General features: G+C 36.8%; 4 protein-coding genes and 1 non-coding gene across 10 annotated transcripts; 1 reads left to right on the top strand and 4 right to left on the bottom strand.

Annotated features, from left to right (window-relative positions):
* The first annotated feature begins 746 nt into the window (after positions 1–746).
* LOC119991422 lies at positions 747–4,161 on the top strand. The gene is made up of 5 exons (XM_038837776.1): positions 747–800; positions 1,487–1,753; positions 1,863–2,106; positions 3,590–3,623; positions 3,734–4,161. The coding sequence occupies exons 1-5, from the start codon at positions 747–749 to the stop codon at positions 3,780–3,782; spliced, it is 648 nt and encodes a 215-aa protein (XP_038693704.1). The 3' UTR covers positions 3,783–4,161.
* An 896-nt stretch (positions 4,162–5,057) lies between these two features.
* LOC119990811 (FCS-Like Zinc finger 8-like) lies at positions 5,058–6,869 on the bottom strand. 4 transcript variants are annotated; one of them, XM_038836927.1, is made up of 4 exons: positions 6,576–6,869; positions 6,388–6,447; positions 5,490–6,302; positions 5,058–5,405 (listed from the first exon to the last, which is right to left on the bottom strand). In XM_038836927.1, exons 3-4 carry the CDS (start codon positions 6,230–6,232, stop codon positions 5,336–5,338), a joined length of 813 nt encoding a protein of 270 aa, XP_038692855.1. In that variant the 5' UTR covers positions 6,233–6,302; positions 6,388–6,447; positions 6,576–6,869; the 3' UTR covers positions 5,058–5,335. The 4 variants fall into 4 exon arrangements, with proteins under 4 accessions (XP_038692855.1, XP_038692856.1, XP_038692854.1 ...); XM_038836928.1 differs by having other exon boundaries at positions 5,490–6,297; XM_038836926.1 differs by having other exon boundaries at positions 5,490–6,297; positions 6,388–6,869.
* A 4,888-nt stretch (positions 6,870–11,757) lies between these two features.
* On the bottom strand, positions 11,758–15,830 carry LOC119990553 (tRNA (guanine-N(7)-)-methyltransferase non-catalytic subunit wdr4-like). The gene is made up of 10 exons (XM_038836528.1): positions 15,563–15,830; positions 15,036–15,200; positions 14,206–14,386; positions 13,776–13,832; positions 13,625–13,695; positions 13,262–13,340; positions 13,095–13,154; positions 12,748–12,848; positions 12,597–12,657; positions 11,758–12,443 (listed from the first exon to the last, which is right to left on the bottom strand). The coding sequence occupies exons 1-10, from the start codon at positions 15,697–15,699 to the stop codon at positions 12,066–12,068; spliced, it is 1,290 nt and encodes a 429-aa protein (XP_038692456.1). The 5' UTR covers positions 15,700–15,830; the 3' UTR covers positions 11,758–12,065.
* A 211-nt stretch (positions 15,831–16,041) lies between these two features.
* Positions 16,042–16,203, bottom strand: LOC119992331. Its single transcript, XR_005466337.1, has one exon. It is a non-coding gene; the product is annotated as a U1 spliceosomal RNA (small nuclear RNA).
* A 176-nt stretch (positions 16,204–16,379) lies between these two features.
* On the bottom strand, positions 16,380–20,699 carry LOC119992313 (F-box/kelch-repeat protein SKIP30-like). 3 transcript variants are annotated; one of them, XM_038839027.1, is made up of 3 exons: positions 20,511–20,699; positions 19,867–19,941; positions 16,380–17,735 (listed from the first exon to the last, which is right to left on the bottom strand). In XM_038839027.1, exon 3 carries the CDS (start codon positions 17,651–17,653, stop codon positions 16,616–16,618), a length of 1,038 nt encoding a protein of 345 aa, XP_038694955.1. In that variant the 5' UTR covers positions 17,654–17,735; positions 19,867–19,941; positions 20,511–20,699; the 3' UTR covers positions 16,380–16,615. The 3 variants fall into 3 exon arrangements, with proteins under 3 accessions (XP_038694955.1, XP_038694957.1, XP_038694954.1); XM_038839029.1 differs by having other exon boundaries at positions 19,800–19,941; positions 20,511–20,698; XM_038839026.1 differs by lacking the exon at positions 19,867–19,941 and having other exon boundaries at positions 20,511–20,695.
* Between the last annotated feature and the right edge of the window lie 365 nt (positions 20,700–21,064).

Below are 21,064 nucleotides of genomic sequence, written 5' to 3'. Positions count from 1 at the left end.
TAAAGGTGTAGGAACTTGGAAATTATAGCATATAGAAACCTAAGTTAAGAATGTACATATGTCCATGTTTTCTAAGACCTATAACATATAATTTTTGAACCCCAACCCAGGTCATTGAATTTGATATTTTCATAAATCATTAGCTAATAAACATTGGATTTCCTTTGGCATATCATCCATAATGTCCTTGAATGGTAGTTTCTTAAATATGATTTTCCCTTAAAATGGCAAACTACTCTTTGTTTTTTTAATCGTGAATGACACCATATAAGTTTGTTCTTTGAACATTCGATATTAGTCTAAATTCAAGTCATTAGGCTCGCGTACACATAAATTTCTTACCTAATAACAAAGTAAAGAACAATTGCAAAGGTGACTTTTTAATGGGGCATGGAGTGTTTTGGTGTCTCATTTTAATGGCACAACTAAAAAAGGAAGCTTCTATGATGTCATTTGCTTACCCATTTTCGTTGGAGCATCAATGTGGACATACCGATATGTTTGCTCTAACAATTGGGCTCCATAGCACAATCATGCATTTTATACTAAAATCAATATTGATTCTAACTTCTATTACATAAAAATTAAGTCAATAAATTTATATAATTATACCAATATATTTTATTGTTCCAATCACATAACAAAACACATATCAGAATATATTTTTCTTTTTCCACCCAAACGCACCCCACACCTAACAAAGAAGCAAATCCGCTTGATATTTTTATTTTTTATTAGAAAAAATCATGTTAAAAAAGGAAGCATATCTTCACCTTTCGGTTTGCTTCAACCGGTCACCGGTAAGAATTTGACCAGATTCAGAGACTATCGTGCCAAAGGAACCGACACCTAATCAGCGGTCATATCAACTACTCTCCAACCTGTCATTTACTTATTTTGTCTTTATTCTTAACCAAGACCTCCACTTTGGGACTCCTATGGGGCCCGGCCACTGGGGGCCCATATATATGTATTTCAGTTTCCGAAATTGCCCAAGAGAAGTGTGGATAATTACTGCACACAATTCAATATACATTTTAGGGTTGGAAAATTTATATTTTTCTTATTTGGGTGGAAATGAATGTTGATGTTAATTTCTTATTAATATCCGGAAAATTAATTTGTTATTCAAATAAATATCACTTTACCATAACATCGTTGGAGTATTAAGGCTACATTTGTTTGATGGAAAATTAAGAATTAAAAAAAATTACACTTTTCTTGAGGGATAATAGTTATTTTTTAATTTATGTTTTATAAAATTTTATGAAGAAAAACTCAACAGCTCAAATTTGATTTTCCTAAAAAAGATAGAGCATTTGTAGTAGTATTGGAAATATATGAATTTAAAATTACCAATAGTGGTATAAGGTATTTGGCAACGTCCTTGTATTCAAAAAAATAAAATATTTGGCAAATTTAAATCAATATTGATATTATTAAATTCAAAATCTTACAAATCCAAAAATGTCATTATGGTTAATAGAGAGAAGACGGAGGGCCGTTTACCTACTCACTCCACCTGGGAACGAGTAGTGGAACCTGCGCGATATTTAAATACGACTGTAGAAACCCATTTCCTCCAGATCCGTGGATTCTGCCTCTAACCCTCATTTGGGGTCTCCTCTCCGTCTTCAATGGCGAATTGATCGCAAACAACCTTACTTTGAAGAAACGAAAGAGTCATTCGAGAAATTCAACTCTCAGAATTAGTCACTCTCGCAGAGATCTAACCCTTCAGTATACTATTCCAGTAAATTCATCTGATCACTTTCTCGGGAAAATGAGGATCAAAGTTCTGTTTTTGTTCGTTTTCTATATTTCGTTAATGATTCGTTCGTTTTATGTGTGTGACTTTACAGGCAGGACACTGTTCTGTGGTCTGGGCTTGCTTTTTTTCTTTTCCCGGTGATTTGCAGCTGATTTGTGGTGGATCTGAACTGGTTATTGTGGGAGCGTTAATGATGGAGACGCTTGTTGTTGTGGCGCAGCATCGGAACCAATACCACAGTGGGGTCAAGTTTCACGGTCCTGCTAATCGGGTCGGGTCATCGCCATTTAGAAAATTCACGGAGATCAATTGCCGGAATTTTGAATCCGGGCCAGGTATTCTTCCAACCCCGTATAAGTTTTACTCTACTCCCATAACCAAACATGCTCCTTCTCCCTCACCTAAGACAGCATCACCAACGGCTACTGATATTTCACACTCCTTTGAAACACCACAGTCCAAAACCACCAGCTTCAAAAGCACTCCAATCCCAATCAAAACTAAGTTCGCTAAAACTGGAAAATCTTGTAATGAGGAGATGCACGAGGAGGACTTGTTATTCTCTGAGCGTTGGGCTGGGCCTGCGTATTCGAACTCTCCACCTCCGAGTTCTCTGCCTATCCCCAAATTCTCAGTGAATGCAAAGCGGACTGTGTCTCTAGAGTTGCCCAAAAATAGTGATACCGCTATAGACTTTATTCACCTCTCTGCCAAATCTACTCCTGCTTCCCCTACCAGAGCACATAAACCTTCTGCTAAAGAACTCTTTAATGGTGTTGATTCTGCGACAAAGACACTGCGTCGCATCCTCAATCTTGATGCTACTGATTAGTAACTATTAGGGACTTTTGTCCTGTAAATAATGTGAAAAGTGGGTTAGTACTTGATTACTGGATTGTATATAGAGTGAATAAGTTGGTTGCTAGCGTCAATCAGTATGAGTTTGTTTAGCTTTCAGTCGTGGTGGTACAATTGTCAATTTTTAGCTGGTGGCAGCGGCACAAGAGTCTTGTCTTTTTGTTGTGGTGGCAGCAAGCGTCACTCATGGCTTTGGTGGGTCAAAAATCTCCAGATTTTACATTGCGGCATTGGAGTTTATTCTGGAATTGGGTTCCTAATGATTCCCGGCTTGGGATTGGGATGGAAGGGCACACATGACACATTATGTTTTCAGGAAGCCAAAGGGAAACAACGGATGGTGATCCGCATCATTATCCTGAACAACTGATTACTATTTAATCTATTGCAGTGGAAGGAAATTAGGCTTCTAATACCAGTTGCCATGTAAATTCTTTAGATCTCACTTTAGGATTCAAACAAATCCATAGGTTTCATCTTTTGTTATTATCTTTTTATTTCTTTGGTCTCAACTTTGGAGTCCTTTCATTTGGTGCAGTTTGCCCAGCTATAACCTGACTGTTTCTTAGTTCAATGTTCCTCAAGTAGCTGCCTATGTTTTCACCTTTCTGCTGTAGCTCTTACTCCTTTGGTCTTTGCCTGGATTCGCTGCTCAACTTCTGGCATTCTATCTCTATATACTACTGTAACTTTTTTCGTTGCCTCTCTTTCTGATAGGACTTTGGATCGACTCCTTTACCTAAAATCTGCATAGGCAGTCTTCACTCTTCACCATCTTTTCTGTTTTTTAAGTTGAAAAGTGGGAAAGAGGGGTACTGAAAGTAGTTGTTCATTTCTTCTGCTCTTTAAATTTGTAAGGTTTCGATGTGTTGTCTATCCTGTTGTATCCCCATTACTTCTTGTCCTTTTGAGCGGGTGATACTGCTCGGCTTAATGGTATTTGTTACTTCCATCTTCCGGTGGAGATCTTTGACCCCACCAAGATAGTTACAAGGTAATAATTCTTTACAGTTTTTGCAAAGATGTTCTGAATTATTCATCAATGTTTGCACTTAAAATTTTCAATTGATCGGTAGTGATATTTGCTTGTAATGTGTGTTCCAGTGAGCTTGGAGAAGAATTTGGGAGGCTGTTCAGCGCACAGTCTTCTTGATGGAACTAGTCTCAAGTTTAAGATGTATTAGAAACAAGAGTATGTTTCTTCACTTTTCTATGTGGGAAAATACTACATATATGAATCAGGCTGTCAGATCTTGTGTGCGCCAGACTCTTTAAAGAGTAGTGGAGTGAATATGTTGTCTTGAAGCTTGAGCAGTTGTGTTTTTCTGCTGTCGTTCTGTGTCCAGACCCAGATGCAATGTTAGCTCTTCTGTTTTTACGCTATAAAATTTGTTGAGGCATTTATGTATCCTGGTGTCCTACTGATTTGTTGTTATAAATTATGATAATATTGATGTGGGTACCTGTAATGGTGTGGTGTACTGTACTTAATTTGATTTTATTTCTCTGCAAAAGTTAGTTGTGATCATTGACCCTTTGGAATGAGAAATGCTCTAATGTTGAAATTTGCGGCACTGAAGGAGAAAATCAAGGGACCGAATATCAGTTGCGTTAGGCTGTTAAATCTCCTGCATTTTTCTACTGCAATGGCGTTCCCCTCTATTTGCTCTTCTGCTAGTTAAGTTCTTCTCAGTTGACCCATACTGGCACAAGTTTCTATTGGTTCAGCTCATTTTGAAAATAATCTTTTGGTATTTGATGGTGCTTTAGTGTCTCAGTATTTGTCGTTGCCTTCTTCCCTTCTAGAGAGTTAATAGGAAGTTGATCAATGTATTAGCTGGTTCTCTTTAACTACATCTACGTGTTTTTGTCACTTTCATGATGGAAGAATAACCCATATTGGAATTGCTTTCTTGTGCTTGAAACTTTCAAGCATCTTAGAGTGACCACCTTTGGGCAAACTCTTGTAAATCCCTTTTTAGTTTTTCGGATCTGCTTTTGAAAGTGGAGTTGCTTTACTTGTAGACATTTTTCCTAAATTTGATACTTGTTAATGTTATCCACAAACTCATTCTTTGCTTTAGTTTTCAATTTTTTTTTGTCATTACATGATGTGAAAAACGTCATTTTTGTCTTGTATAAAGTCAGCTGAGATATTAAATGGGCAGAAGGTGAGATTATTCAATTGAGCAATTGAAGTTCCCCACCAACTAGTCATTATTCAAGCTCTTGATTCATAAAATATTGTTAGTTTGATCTTGGAGGGATTTTATTTTGGATCTGCTTTAGTATTAAAACAAATCTGAGCATGACCCAGAAAAAATATGACACCCCATCCTTTGATTATTGATTTTTCTATCCTTTTATTTTATGATCCTTTGATTATTGATCAAATTTGATATTTTTCATCTACTTAGTCTGGACTCACTGCGTCGGGGCACTGAGGGCCAAAAAGCTTTAGAAACCAATCCAAGTCCCCATCTTTAAGAAAATAAAAAACTAGAGAACAAATCCTGTCTACAAGATCTTATCCTCTCTTTTATCTTTATCTGCAACTGAGAGAGCTTCAACAGAGTGAAAATATCAATCATGGGTTTTGCTGGAACTGAATCATCTTCTTTCTGAATCATCTAGAGTAGAGAGATTTGATGACAAAGTGCTTGTCTTCTTGATGTGCGAATAATCTAATGAATTGTATCAAAATTCTCAATTCTCTACTTCATCTAACAACATTGCTTTGTACCGGCACTCGTCACTACAAAAAGCTTGCTCACCTCTGCATTAACATAAGAAGAAAAAGTTTCAGACCCAGATAAGTTACACAAATGAAAGATCCAAGTCTTTGAAAGAAAACACTAACCTGTAAATAAAAATGTCACTTTTCTGATCAAGATTTTTCCTGCATGTGCAGCAGGAGCTGAGGAAATCCTTGGTTGCAGAGTTTGGCTTACTAAAGGAATAGTGGCTTTCCACAATGAAATTACCAAATATGTGGGTTGTTTTAGGATTAGGACCATGAGAGATCACACGAGTGTAATCCTCAGAGAGCTCCATCTCACTCACAGATAAGGAACCCTGGAAAACTCCATCAAAATCCTCTGTTTGGATCCCATAATTAATTGCGGCAGACCCTTGTGGGGATAGGTTTGGATTCCGGGTTTTGGTCCCAAAATCAGCAGGAGATCCGGATGGAGAAATTGATGATGGAGGCACGGGAGGGATTTGGATACTTAGCTTAGCTCCAAACAAGACCTTAGGACTAGGATTATAACAAGAAGAAGTGTCTTCGATGGGTTTATCAAGAAGAGCAAGGGCAATGCCTTTGGTGTCAAGTAATTTCTCTAATGGGAATTGTTTTTCCTCAGTTTTGGGGAACTTGGGTTGGTTTGATTCATACCAAAATGGGGTTTTGCAAGGAGAGAATGGCTTGTTGTCAAGGACTGAAGTTGGACTCATCATCATCACAGTCTCATGAATAGTCTCACCATGACCTTTTGTTGTGAAGGCTTTGAACCTTGGAGAACCAAAGAAAGACTGAACTGGTTTTGTGTAGTCTTGGCTGGGAGATGAAGATGATGATCGAGACCCTTGATGATCAGTCATTAATCCTTGTTTTCTGGTCACTCCAGATCTGATATTTCTCAGCGTGAAAGATTACTCTGGCCAATCTGCTCTGCAAAACATGGGAAAGGAAGATTAGAAGAGAGAATAAGACCAAAAAACTCACATAATATGATATGATCACAGATCATACTAACCATATATCACCACGAAGGCTCGAACTGGTCTTCAAGCCATCAATTGAAGTTCATATACATCTATTATCATGAAAACCATAAAAGAAAACTCAGTACACAAAGGTCTCTAAGTCTCTGCAGCTTCCATGGCTAGACAATAAGAATTTGACCAAGAAAACAAACAAACAGAGCCTATGTTCACTTCTTACTTTCCCACTCCTGTTTTAGTTCTCTCTCTTATTCCTTCAAAAAGAACAAAGAATCAACCTCTATCACAATAGCTCGAATGTAAACCATGAACAGACTTCCATATATCATTTTTTTACAAGCAAAGATAAAGATCAGACTCTCTCTGAAACTTCAACTTTCTGTCACCCTTTTTCCCAATATTGGAATGGGTTTTCTCTACTGAGTCATCTCTCCCGACTTTTTGAGAGAAGATAGAGAGTGAGAGAGAAAGTTTGAAAGGAAAAAGAAAACCCAAGCTTTTATTATAACGATCTTATCCCTGACTGTATATGTAGACCAGAGTGGGATAGTGTTCTTTTTTCTACATATAAAGTGACAGTGATTTTTTGTCCAACTCCTGACCAGTTCATCATGCACTGCAGAAGTGTAAAGAGCCATAAACGCACGCACTTGAAGGGACTCCTCTTGTAGTAGCTTGCCTTGGTTAACAAAGCAATGAATTATTTCCGAATTGGAGTTTAGCAAACGTCAGAATGCTTACACGGATGGTCTCATCAAATGGGCCGCGGCTAGAACCTTTCTGATAACATTCTCAATTATTTCCTTCCGATGATGTAGTTATGGTTGAATATCAAGTATGAGCCTCCTAACCATTGTTTTGGTGGTGTCAACAGGCCCCACGCAGGGTGTCAACAGGCCCCACGCAGGAGGTGAGACTAGAACCCATGACCTCAGTCAGGGACATACAAAATCATTGCCACTCAATCAATGGCTCATTTGCAAACTATTTCCCATTCAATCCTACTGTTTTATTGAGAAATAATAATGATCACTTTCATGATAGTTGACAATGACACCAGCCTAACATAATCTAGTGGCATATAAATGCACCTCTCACAAAATGACATGTTTTCTAGGCCCATGAACTAACGACAATATCCTTAATGTGTTTGGACTTAGATTTTTAACATGATATCTAAGCAAAGTTTCGATACATTTTGAACGTGGTCTCTACCTGTTTACTTAGTGGGTCTAGCATAACCTAGCCTCATAAGTGAGGGGGAGTGTCAATACTAACATCTCACATCGGATTGACATAATCCAATCGAGTATATATAAGTAAAAATCTCGCATCTCTCACACACAGACACGTTTTTGGGTTTAAGAACCAATCATGACGGCATATAAAGAACAAATCCGTGTGGGCTTAGAGTCTAGAGTAGACAATATCCGTAATGTGTTTGGTTTTTTTTTCTTCCAACAAACCTTTCATGCCTAGTGCCTTTTCTTTCACAAAAATATTAGGGATCCCAGTAAAAAACATCACAATAATTAATCTTGTCTCTTAATTGATGTAAATATAGGGATTCATAAAACCTAATAATTAAACTAAAGAATGACACATCTACTGTTAAGATATTTTTTACTGAATCCCTATCACTTCTGTTTCTTTCATTTACCTCATAAATGGTATTTGAGAAGGACGCCAAAATTAAATAAAACAAGTCAAAACCCTATTTTTAATTTGAGAGGACATAAGGCCCAATCTTTTCAAAGCAGAGTTTTGTGGGCCTGACTCTCATGTCTAGGGTGGTGGACCCCTTCAAAATAATGGCAGGTAACTTAAACTTACACATGGACCCGGGCATTTGCCATTTCTCTCTGTGTGTGGTGGGACCACTCACTATATTAAGATATATACCTAATGCGGCGTTGGGCCCACTAAGGCCCAAATTGAGTTGATTATCTCCATTTTACTTGAGAGTTTGTTTTTTCCCTTCTCTTTTGACATAAAGAGAGAAGTAGATGATTGGTATACGTATTTGGGCATGTGAGGACAAAAGTCCCAATCTTTTCAAAGCAAGAGCTTTGTGGGCCTGACTCTCATAAGTCATATCTACTATCTAGGGTGATGGACCCCTACAAAATAATGGCAGGTAACTTAACACATGGAGCCGGACCTTTGCCATTTCTCTCTGTGTGTGTGGTGGGACCACCCACTATATTTAAGATATATATACCATTCCATTAGCGGCGTTGGGCCCACTAAGGCCCAAATTCTTTTCACTTTTTTGGCCCACTCGACTATGATTTTACATAATCATATAGATCCATCTCAATATTTAAAATAGGGGAAATTTATCTACATATCATTAATCTATTATCTTTACACCATTTTTTTGAACATGATAAGTTTACACAAAATAGTTATAAGTCTACACATAATTTTATAATGAAAAGATCAAATTACCCTTGTTTTATACAATATTAAAAATATTAGTGTTAAGTTTACACACATTTAACTCACAATTCAATCTCTCATTTTTTACCGTTCTCATTACAATAAGAGAGTTGCCTCTACCGTTTCTTCACATCCTCACGTTTGCCCCTACCGATTATACATTCCGGATTCGACCTCAATTTCCAAGGTAGAAATATTTTTTTCAAGGGTGGTGATTCTAGGAATTGAATCCAACCACATTTACTGCATAAGTTACCACAAACTCAAGAGTAAGGCTATTTGTGTTGAAGTTAAGTGGAAGATACGAAGCTAATGGTTCAAAGTTTCTTGCAGTTACTTCGAATTGAAGAAGAGCTTGGGGATCAATCAGTTTATGCTGGTGATGATTGGAAGCAGACATGACACCTTCGTTAATTAATCGTTATTGAAGTATTTATTGCAATTCTGGTTTTTATCCAATCGCAAGAGATGATTGGAAGCTTTTGATGTATTTATCTTCAATTTTGGTTCGCATATTTTGTGAATTTGGCAGATTTCTTGGTCACTAAGCACATGTGGCCCCAACTCTTCGGCAACTAGTCCCTGCTTGATATTTCCTCCATAATTCTTCGTAAAAAGTCAATTAACTTTTTTTTTAAAAGTAATTATGATGTAAACTTAGTAGTCTTTAATAAAATATGTAAAAATAATTTATTTTAAAATTTTAAGTTAAGGGTTAATATGTCATTGTATACAAGAATATTTATCTAAATAAGAAAAATTAAAAAATGATGTAAAGATAGTAGATTATTGGTGTATAGATAAAATTTCTCGATTAAGACAAAAAAAATATTTAGATTCTTAACATTTTTGTTTGTTTGAGCATCGAGTTTGGGCATCAATTTAGTGTCATTTCTATATCCATTTGAAGCATCAATTCACTGCCGAATTTATCTTATACAAAGTGTCCTCCTTTAAATTAATGGGATACACAATCATCAATCTTTCTAATTAGTCAATACTTGTCCATGGCAACTATGAGTATAATATCTATATGCTCTATCAAATGGTTCTTTGTTTTATCTTTTTTTTTTTTGTTTTCTTTGTTGGGATCTCTCTTATTGATCCATGTCTTCATAATGAAGCCAAGTTTCTTTCATTATCTCTTCATCTACAATTTTCTTTGACCCCCATTGCCACATCCCTTTCAACTATATATTCACAGATAATTCTCACATATATATAGTTTTTTTTAAAAAAAATTAAATAATAAGCTGTCAATTTATTGCAAGATATACTTGGAAGATTAATAATTTCTCAAAATTAGTAAATGATAAATATCAATGATTTTAAATATAAGTAATGGTGTGTTTTATATTAACAAAAAACCGAATTAATTAAAAAAAATGCAAGAAATGATTTTAAACCATTAAGAAGCAAAGTTTGTTTTAAAAAATATAAATAATTGAATATATGATTCAATGGCCAAAACCTTACATATTTTATATTTAATATTTTTTTAGATTTTGTTGAAAAGTATCTATACCTAAAAATTAAACAGCTGTTTTTTTAGAAGAATAGTGTGTCTCAATCCCTTAAAAGGACCCCCCCACTTTCCCATCGTGAAGCAGTGAAAGTCTCTTTCGTGGGTGCTGTGGTGTCGAATGCATGATTGCATGTAAATAAGGTTATTGTCAGAATAATAATTTTCAGTATGAGCATATCGTTGAATGAATTAAGCACTTCAAAAAGCTGTGAAGTTTAACTTAACTTGGTAAAATGTCTTTATATTATGATGCCATTTGTTACCCTAATGTGGGGTTTTGAGGGATAATATTTGATGCCAAGCCATAATAATATGGTTGTGATGTTAGGATAACTATGCCTTTTGACCACACACAAGACAAAACAAAGTTTGGTAGGAATTTAACATATACTCCCTCGGTCCCAATTTGTCCTTATTTATGGTGATACTTTTTTTCTCTTAAAACAAGAGTAATTAAAATGACAATGATAATTTTGAAATACTATAACAAAATTGTTAATTAATGAAGAAAAGTGACACTAGTTTTGGAACAATCCAAAATAGAAAGAAGGACGAAGAAAATGAGACGGATGGAGTATATCATAGCTCTCATGTAGACTTAAAATAGGGATTGAAATTTCAATTGTTTGGATCTCTCCAACGATTGAGATTTTAAAGTTACAAAAACTTCCCTTTTCAACCCGTATGAAACCTTGAAACGACTTCTCCCTACTTCCTCGTTTCACTCATCTCTCCCAAAGTCTCGACAGCACAATGATGACCTAGAATTTGTGTGTGGACCTTACGACTCGAGTTTGGGCCCATATAAGATGTCCAATGAACAAGTTAGTATGATATCTTTATTGGTTTTAAAAAAATGGCCTACAAATAATACATACATACATACATACATATATATGTATGTATATGTATATATATATGTATGTATATGTATGTATATATATATGTATGTATACTGTATAGTGAATAATAAGATAACTTGGTGTTGACACAAGGATGGCCTACGAAATGAGTGACGGTACTGAAAACTATGTACACATTTGATAGATACATGTATGATTTTGTATGTACGTTATTTATACTCTATAATCCGTTCAATATTGAAAATTTGTAATGAGAATGAAATTTTATTTTATTTTATTTTTTACTTTAAGACTAGTTGGCTTCCAGATTAATAACTTGGGAAGTATTTCGTGTTCGTGGTTTGCAATGCCTTTCCTTTAAGCTGCCAGCCACAGTAACATAAAAAACAATATATCACAATTAGAAGAAAGCACGGTGAGGGAGGATGGAAGTTCAGAGAAGAATTGCAATGTGTAAGCACTTGAATCGTTGACATACCTAGAGATGAGAAAGCTTGAGGTGTTCGTAACTTTGTACTCTTACGTTAAAATTCATGTATATAAATACAAATACACCTTGAGAAAATGAAACTATCATCATCATCCAAGTATTTATCCCAAAAGTTTAAGATCGGCTACACGAGTTTATGAAAACATCATTGGAAATCAGCCACATGTATTTGTTTTCCCTATTCATTTCTATCATGGAACATGAAATGCACCAAAAAATAGAAAGAAAAAGAAACATGAACAGCGGCATCCTTTCATCAAAATTATTCTTTGACGGTACGTACCTAAGATGGTACACTCATTTACTTATACAACATTGGAAGGATCATAAATTAGTTTAGGAACTCATACCTTCAAAAATCAGTTAAATATTGATGATGTTGAAATCCATTCACTTCTTGATTTTCCTGTCATTTCTGGTTCTCTTTCTAAATTCCCGTCTCTCCGAAGGGTACTGCTTCTTCAGTAGCAAATTGGACATTGCAGTTTTCACTGCTTCAGCTGCGGCTGAAAAAACATTTTCCTCTATGGATATAGTTCCCTGCAACTTTTCAAGTAACTTCTCTCCCCCAGGTATTTCATTATCTTCCAATACAATCGAAGAATCGGGATTGCCTTTCTTGAAGCCAGAAATTACCCTAACACGGGCTAAAGATGGGTAGTCAAAACCACGCAAATTAGAGACTCCTGTAACAATCCACAAAAGTTCTGCAGAAGAGCTACAACCCAGACTTGTGGGGATAAAGTTCTCGCCTGGGATAGAAACCACCTGCAATAATCGAAGCAAACAGAAATCAAAAACAAAATCTTTGGGAGGCCTTCATGGTACATAATAAAATACAGCATTGTCTATAAGAGCAGCCGGACAGTGGCAGTGTCACAACACTTTTACTAATGATCCTTGACTAATAAAGGTCCTCACCTTGGCAACACACAGAGTTCGAGCAGATATGTCACAGCTTAACACCATTATTCCTTGCAAGCTGAAATTTCATATAATTAACAAATCAACATAAGAACACCATAAAAGGGTGAAAAGAAAGAAAACAAGAAATCATGCAGCTAATTCTTGCCTTTGAATGGCCACTGCAACAAACATGCTGCCTGGGATCACACATAGATCAGTAACAGTAGAACTGTCCTCTTCACTTCCATTAGATTCTAAGAGTCCTGCCTTCAGTAAGCAAATGAAGACAAACAAGTAAAACAAAACAGAACACAACCAGCAAGGCAAAGAAAATGTGTCACTTAATGAAAGGCAACATGCCATGAACTATCCCTTTTTGAAACAAACTGGTGACTTTACTACTTTGTCAACCACTAAGAAGAGGGGACAGGTGGGAGAGTTTCAGTTCAAAATTCAATATAGTAAGTGATATCTCAAAAACAGTGGAGGGTAGTGATAAGCTGCAGGAAGCACCTTAGCACCAACTTCACAAGTGTCGAGGACTGAACCAGAGGAAATATCCCACAGGCGAACCTATAGACGAAACGTGCAAAAACTTTAAAAGCATATTTAAGTGAATGATACAGATCATTTTGCTTTCTGTTCAACGAATACTTACAGTAACCATAACAAATACTTACAGTTGAATCACCACTACCAGATAGAAGAAGCCCATGGGGGTAATCCAAAGTGCAGAGGAAGGCAACGCAGGACACAAACCTGCCAATTGATATGTGAAAGTGAGAATAAATTAAGTATAAGCTACAAGAGAGACACTCGCATACAAGTTAACAACATCGATATACTTCAGGTTCAACTAAGTAAAAAGGTACATTAAAATCCACTCTATTGGTAGACATAATCTGAGTGCACTTCATGTTCGATATTCTTGAAAAAGTATTCAAACAACAACATATTAACATATTTAGCTTCAATTAAATACCAAGTGTTCTTCCAAGATTATGTATTAGGGGATTCACAAGTAAACATAAGAACTCACTCACTCAGTATGACCAAGGCAATAACTTTGTATCTCATGAGCTCCATCTAAAGGCTTCTTAGGGAACACAGTAACCTGTCTCAGAAAAGTATTAAGTAAGAGGCACAAACTGTGCAAGATAAAAACTATTGATTTTGTCAAGGAAGTAGAATTACTCGAATCTTAAAATCTCGATCAGCACTGACAATAAACCGCCCATCTGGTGAAAACTCCTGCAAAAAAGAAATTCTTAATAATTTACCCACCCCTTCAACATGCATGGTAATGGTATATCCATTTAAGATGGCCAACAATCACATCCATTTTAAATAAATAAATTCTTGCAGCCAAAAATCATGAGGATAGTTTTTGTTTACTTATAAGACAGAAAATGGTTGCTGGCTCTCCAAAGTGGACATACAGTTTTCTATAGCAGTATCTTCTTGTATAAATAAGTGACTACTAAGATGAAGAGTTTGGTTCTATATCCTACTTCAACTATTTGAAAGAAAATAGAGTAGATTCATCCAACAAAAGAAACACCTATTAAGACACAAAAAAAAACCCCATATAAACTGGAGCAATGGAAAACCACAAATAACTCACCAGGCTAGTGATTATGCTACAGTAGTGTGCAAGCATTGGTGATGGCTTCATATTGACTAAAGTTTGATTGTCATCGAGAGCATGCAGATCCACACCCCAAACCACTCCAAATTTGTCAGCAAAACAAACATATAGATCATCATTGCTTATTGCGACTGCAGTTACTCTCTTCTCAGAGTTCCTAGAAACATTCAGAAAAATCAGGGAAATTAAATTCAAAACTAAAGGGAAAACGGTGTTTGCTTACAGCTAAAATAATTTAACTCTACTGATGAAAGTAGAAAGGTGTGGGAAATGACTGTTTGGAGCAGAATAAAATAATTAAGATTAGGATGCACAGTGTCTAAGTTTTCAACTAATTAGGTAGCAGATGCATTCGCCTTGCCAATAGAAAGGAAATATTTCACTAATCTTAGACATAGCCATGGAAAATTTCAACTTCAAGAGACTCACTTAAACAAATTCAAATAACTCAACAACTGAACCATTCTGCAACAAGTTCGTTTTGAGTAATTAGAAAATGACTTCCATATGTTGCTTTTTCTTTAATTTAACCTTATTGACATACGCCTGTGAAAGTGAAACAATAAAAATATATAATAAGCGGGGGATATTCAGCCTTAACATATGGCTGAGGCAGCTCAAACAGAATAAATACTAAATCACACTTACTTATCCCTAAGACGAACAAGAACTGAGGATGCCAGCAAATTACTTAATCTCACATTCCATCTCTATAGAGTTGATGAACCCAAATTCAACAGCTTGTTAATGGTTTCAAAGAGAATTAACAAAATTGACTAAATCTCTAAGGAACTTCAAGCGCTTACACTGTATGAATGCAGTGCCAGGTCTCAGCAGACCAAATCTTGACAAGTTTGTCATCACCAGCAGATACAAAACGCTTCCCACTGGCACCATAACGAATAGCTCGTATAGAATCATTGTGCATAGGCCCACCAGAATCATCCACCAAATTTACTGGGCAATCTCCACTGCGAATAAGCCACAACTAAGTCAAAACAGAGCACAAAGTACACTTCTTAACCTTCAAAGCAAAACCAAGTACACAGGTAACTGATACAGTCCTCGAATAATAAAACTACTCCAATAATGCAACTAAAGAGAATGTCAAAGTTAAAGTTAATAATTCAAAGCCCAGCTCCCAGTTTATGAAAACAAAAGAAAGCCAAAATTCAGTTTATCAAACAACATTCTTATTAACAGCAATATCAGAAAACAATTGAGCAATTGAATGGAACAACAAACCCTAGCACGCTCTTAACAGGTATAACGAAAAGCAGTATTGAAAACTTAAAACGAAGCAGGAGAACAGGGATGAGGGAACAGCACACACCGGAGATCGAAGACGCGAAGGTCTGAACCAACAGCAACGGAGACTGAATTCTGGGTCGGGTGACTCGCTATAATTGCCGGAGCCACTTCGAGTCCCTTTTCAGTTTCTCCCTCTTCCATATGTTTGTCTTCTTCCATGTTAAAGCTCGGGCCACGATTACGAACAGATGCCGAATGTCAGTTCAGTTCAACTGAAGGGGTTTTTGTTTCCAAATTACAACATTACAGGCTACGGCAGCCTGTAGGGTTTTGAACGAAGGGGCTTCTCGTTCTCGATATAGAAAAGGCCCAGCTTTTAATAATCGGTGGGCCGAAATTCAATCACAGTCTCCAAGATCATACAATTATAAAAAAGCCCAGTTTCTTTCCAACAGTTGGGCCTAGTCCAATTGTGGTACAGTATGAACCAATTTTTAAAGCCCATCTATAAATCGACCTGAGAGTCCATTATTTAGAAGAAAGTAACTTTGACTATATTTGATAGGGGCCGCGCGAACGCAGGCCCCCTCTTCCACAAATTATGACGTAGGCTCTCCCACTTTGGGGAGACCTTAGGCCAGCACCCCTCCAAAGTGCAATGGAAGTCACTGACCTAGGCCATGGGCCTTCATGATCATCCATTGACCCCGTCCAGGTAAGTATGTTGCCCAATAGCCTCAAGGCCCAATTTGTAGCTAGCTTCTCCTCCTCGCATACAAATTTAGCCGATGTGGGATAATAAACCTGCCGTACAGAAATATACAAACAAGCACCCTTTCATGTACTAAATCTATATCTTAGTTTTAGGATTATCAAAGTATATGCAACTAAATCAACCAAACATCAATAGGTCTAGTCGAATAGAACCTATGAAAGCGTTATAACATGAAACAAGAACAATTGCAGCTCACTACAAATTGATTTCCATCCTAACATTCCAAAGATCCAACAGAATAACAAGTACAAAGAATAAGCTTACAAACAACAAACAAACAAGCAGGAAAGGAAAACAAGTTCATTCTTTGGTCTTCCAAAAGGAAGCAATGCGGCAAACGATGGCACAATTTCTAGAGATCTAGATCCTCAGAGAAGTACATCCGAGAATTGTTCCGCGACAACGAGACATTGGTGCTCCCTGGCGCCAAGTTGGTCTCTCGCTCCCGACTGTCAGAATATCAACATCAGGCATCGGCTTGATATCCCAATTCCATCTGTCGGGCCCAATCACGCCTCCAATTATGTATATTTCGTCTCCAAGGCCAATCATTCCAAATCCGATTCTCCTTCGAAATTCTGAGGCAGATACCACAACCTTTCTCGCTTCTTTTTCCTGCTTGAATATAAGACCATGGCTCATCACATAGAGAGCACCCTGAACAACTGCCATTGGACCTTGGAGCCAACCATAATCCTTAACAATCCACCGACGTCCCATATGATCCCAGACTTGCAATGCTGACAAGCCCTTGTGCAAGACATGAACCTTTCCCCCAAGCACTATCCCTGAGCATGCAGAATTGTGACTGCGATGGAGATCAGGCATTGGGATCCATACATCCTTCTCTGGATCATAGATTTCCGACTGAGAGATTGATTTTCTACAACTGGTGAAACCACCAGCAACAATGATCTTTCCATTCAAAACGCAGCACGCAAACATAGCACGGGGGACAAGCATTGAGGCACGCTGGGTCCACTGATGCAGTACAGGGTCATATGACCAGACCTCATTGGTGGCGAAACTCCCATCTTGATCACCTGTCAATGGGTCAACAGCATCACTACCCCCACCAAGCACAAACAGTTTTCCAGCAGTGGACACAGCACCGAAATGCGCAAGGTGTCTGATCTTTGAGGGAAGAACAGGGAGGGTAATCCAAAGGTCTCGGAGAGGGTCATAAAGTTGCCACAAATTTTCTGGGTCAAAAGTACAAACACATAGTAGATCCTCGGATGAACCAAGGTCCTCTCGGGCTTTAAACAGCTCAAGGCTGTGAACAGCAGCTCGCCAGGAATGCGATACAAGCTCCAACTTTGGATGAAGATAGAAGGGTACCCACGCAAGACACCTCAATGCCACAGCGTCAGGAAGACCTTCAATCAGTCCAGACATGCTAATCACAATATCATTCGTTCAAGATGATTTTTGATGGTAGGTAGTTGCTGTACCGAAGACACCAATGGCCTATGCAAATCTGACACATCAAAATAAAACAGACAAGAAAAATATGAGAACCAATCATATGTATTTAAATTTGAGAAACAACATATTAATCTAGGAGCATTAGAATACTAAGAACAACCAAACTATCATATTTTCTTTACATTCATATCTTTTAAAAGTTATAAAAGAAGAGCAATCCTTCCAATATGAATCAGTCATTGCAGGTCAAAATGGTGAAAAGAATAACCAGTAATTGAAAAAGAAAAAAAAGGCTAAACAAGCCATCCAAGAACAAAAAGAACCGTCCAATCACTATGAATAATTGTCTATAGCCAACAAATATTCCAGTAACTTTGAAATTGTATATAGAAATTGAAATTTCAATATGGAAAGTGAATTGATGGATAAATTGCTAGCAGTAATTTCCATGCCACCACTCTCAGATTCAAATACAACCTGCACATTGCAAGGATCTTCCCATAAAATTGCTTTGTCTCTATTTTCTACTTCCCTAGTTGAAATTCATATGTGCCCTTCCATTGGATTAGAACCGAATCCCTCTTGACTGTATTCAATTATATTGAACTGGCATAACAATAATAAAAAAAAAAACTAGTACGTATACAAATCATGTTTTTTTTTTTTCTTTTGCTATTTGCATGTGCCAAGTAGTGATGATCATGACATTGTTCGAATTAGCCTCTTCCTGTGGCTGCGCATAGCGAGGAGAGGTAAATTTGTTTCCATTTCTAATCACTAGCCTTTAAATTTTCTATTAGCATCCAATATTTCAAGAATTTGGAAAGGCTTCATGTTCATCATTGTCACTACTATTTTCCGCATTCTTTACTAGAACTCGGAGACTCTCAAAACAAGAACTACATTGAAATCTAACCCCTGTAAATCTATAAGTTGTCGTTGCTATTATTATTATTAAAAAAAATAACATTAGTATTAAATGAGGTGTACCCAATCACAGTCATTTACAAGAGATGAGATCTACTGCATCAAGTGGAGAATTTTCATCAAATGTTGCATGATCTACTACAGAAAAAACAAAAAGAAATGCTACGAACAAAACAAGTACAACACATATTAAGGAACTCCCCCCCCCCCCCTTCATCCCATCTTAAATCAAGCACAGAAAGAGCGCCAATCAATATTAAGCTTACAGGAAATCCACAGAACATGCATACGATAAAAGATTTGTTCCAAAAATATGTAGCCTGATAAGAACCTACAAATAATTATTAAGATGTGCAAGCTGACCAATGCAAGCAGCTACACGCTGTCAAAAAAATGCAATCAATGAAGTTTCTCCTTACAAGTGAACCAAACCTCAAGTACCTATAGAAAACAATCTCGTCCCTTTAATTTCCCCTGTTATACCTCCATCAGAAGAAACTTTCTTAAATACCACAAAACAACCGAAATAAGTGTAACCAGAGTATGTGAAAATACTTCTTAGAGATTAGAATTGAGGTAATGAATCATCTATGGTCTCTGTTTCCAAGCAACTGATAGGGATGAAAACATAGCAACCATGACTCTTGACAACTTAACAAACAAGACATAACAAGTGAGCATGTGGCCCAATGGTAAAGTTACAAGGGTAAAAGTGTAAAACCTAGAGGTCACAGGTTCAATTTCTAGAAACAACCTCTCCACGTATTACGTGGGGGGTAAAGTTTGTGTACATCCCGGTTGTTCTCGACCTCGCCCACTACGGGAGCCTTATGCACGGGAGTTGTTTACCTCTCACATAACATCTTAATACATTAAGAGTCAATATGATTTGTGATGTTCTCATGAGGTTGGTGATAAATGGAGTAAGCCAACAGCAGGAGTATCATAGTTTCAGAAATATACGCATTGATAATAAAGGACAGCTCTTTCTAATTAAACTTTGCATGTGCAAAGCAAATGCCAAGAGAAAACCTAAAATCCGGGTATAACATCCTCCGGCCTATATGTATGTTCTCAAAAAGAAAAGAGTTGCAGCTTATTTGAGTTCTATGGGTTTAATAGAACACTAGATCCAAATATCCCCTGATAGAAGAAAGACCAAGTTACAAAAACCACAGCAAGAATTTACCTCTATGGAGACACATCCACATACATAATGCAAGGAAGAATTTATCCAGAATTGTTATCTCACAAACCTCTATCCAGACACATCCACAGACATAATGCCAAATGAGCATACAAGTCCCAATATTTCCGCATTCACTGGAGTGCTGGACATAACAATTTGACAAGCAGATAAATAAAATATAAGTCACTATATCACACAAGAAATACCACAGAAAATAAGGAGATACTATAATATGCAAAAAAGCTTAAGGAGAGATTTTTAATTTCCCATTTTGAGGTATAAAATCAAAAGTATTTTCTTAACACGCACTGAACAAGAAGTCTAATTTAACAAGAAGCAGAAAAATAAAAGTACCCACGGATACACCGATCCATGCTCAACATACAAATTCTCATATCAAAGCAGTCGACTCGCATGTCCAGAATCCTATACAATCGACCTAAATTCATCACAACATGTAACTAAAAGCCCAAAAATTATTTGTAAGCACAAATTCACACAAGTAAACACTATCACATAAATGCCACAGAGAACCGCCTCTTTTGCACTTTTGACACGAAACCCGCTTCAAGTTTTCAAGATTGGCACAATGGGCGCCCAAAATATTGCAAATTTAAGCCGAAATTAAACGCAACCAGCAATCCATATTGGCTTCTTCCCTTTCTGACTTTAATACAGCGAGACAGAAAGGATAGGTATAGATGCTTTTACCTTCAGACGCAAGAACGAAGAAACAACACGAGTTGCGGGCTTCGATTGCCAAGATTCGACAGAGTAGCGTACGATTGCCTGGGAAGAATTGAAGATACCCGAGAGACAGAGAGGAGGAGAGGCGAGTTTACAAAAACAAATGTATTTTATTTTTCCTTTCAATTAATTAATTATTACATTTTTAAAATTATATATAGCTAATAGCCTAATATAAATAATGTTATTGGGAATTTAAGTTATACAAAAAGTCTCTGCAACCTGCCATCTTGGTGTATGCCTCAACGAAGAGAAACAGAATAATAAGCCGAGCGTTTGAGGATATTCCAAGTTCCTCCTTCCTTGTCCCCGCTTCAATGCAAAAATTTGACATTTTCTTAGATTAATTTTTCAAATAATATTATTGTTCGACTTCTTTTTTAAACCAAGAACGACACTATATAAATTTATCATTTGAACATTCGATATATACCTAACCTCAAACCGTCATGCTAGAATCGAACTCAGAACTTTCTTATTTTTCTAGTTACATTTTTCACATTTGAACTAACGTGTGT

Source organism: Tripterygium wilfordii, chromosome 22 (genome assembly GCF_013401445.1).
Source record: "Tripterygium wilfordii isolate XIE 37 chromosome 22, ASM1340144v1, whole genome shotgun sequence".
NCBI classification, from domain to species: domain Eukaryota; kingdom Viridiplantae; phylum Streptophyta; class Magnoliopsida; order Celastrales; family Celastraceae; genus Tripterygium; species Tripterygium wilfordii.
This window is presented reverse-complemented; position numbering and strand designations above follow the sequence as displayed.

Bases quoted from the DNA above. Each gene is read 5' to 3' on its own strand.
- LOC119990811 (XM_038836926.1), bottom strand. From the start codon at position 6,232: ATGACTGATCATCAAGGGTCTCGATCATCATCTTCATCTCCCAGCCAA. The intron at 5,406-5,489 runs GTTAGTGTTTTC...ATGTTAATGCAG, and splicing joins AGTGACATTTTTATTTACAG to AGGTGAGCAAGCTTTTTGTA.
- LOC119990553 (XM_038836528.1), bottom strand. From the start codon at position 15,699: ATGGAAGAAGACAAACATATGGAAGAGGGAGAAACTGAAAAGGGACTC. The intron at 13,696-13,775 runs GTAATTCTACTT...TTTCTGAGACAG, and splicing joins ATCGAGATTTTAAGATTCGA to GTTACTGTGTTCCCTAAGAA. The intron at 12,849-13,094 runs GTGCTTCCTGCA...TGCTTACTGAAG, and splicing joins CTTGTGAAGTTGGTGCTAAG to GCAGGACTCTTAGAATCTAA.
- LOC119991422 (XM_038837776.1), top strand. From the start codon at position 747: ATGTTAAAAAAGGAAGCATATCTTCACCTTTCGGTTTGCTTCAACCGG. The intron at 801-1,486 runs GTAAGAATTTGA...TATGGTTAATAG, and splicing joins TTTGCTTCAACCGGTCACCG to AGAGAAGACGGAGGGCCGTT. The intron at 3,624-3,733 runs GTAATAATTCTT...TGTGTGTTCCAG, and splicing joins CCCACCAAGATAGTTACAAG to TGAGCTTGGAGAAGAATTTG.
- LOC119992313 (XM_038839027.1), bottom strand. From the start codon at position 17,653: ATGTCTGGACTGATTGAAGGTCTTCCTGACGCTGTGGCATTGAGGTGT.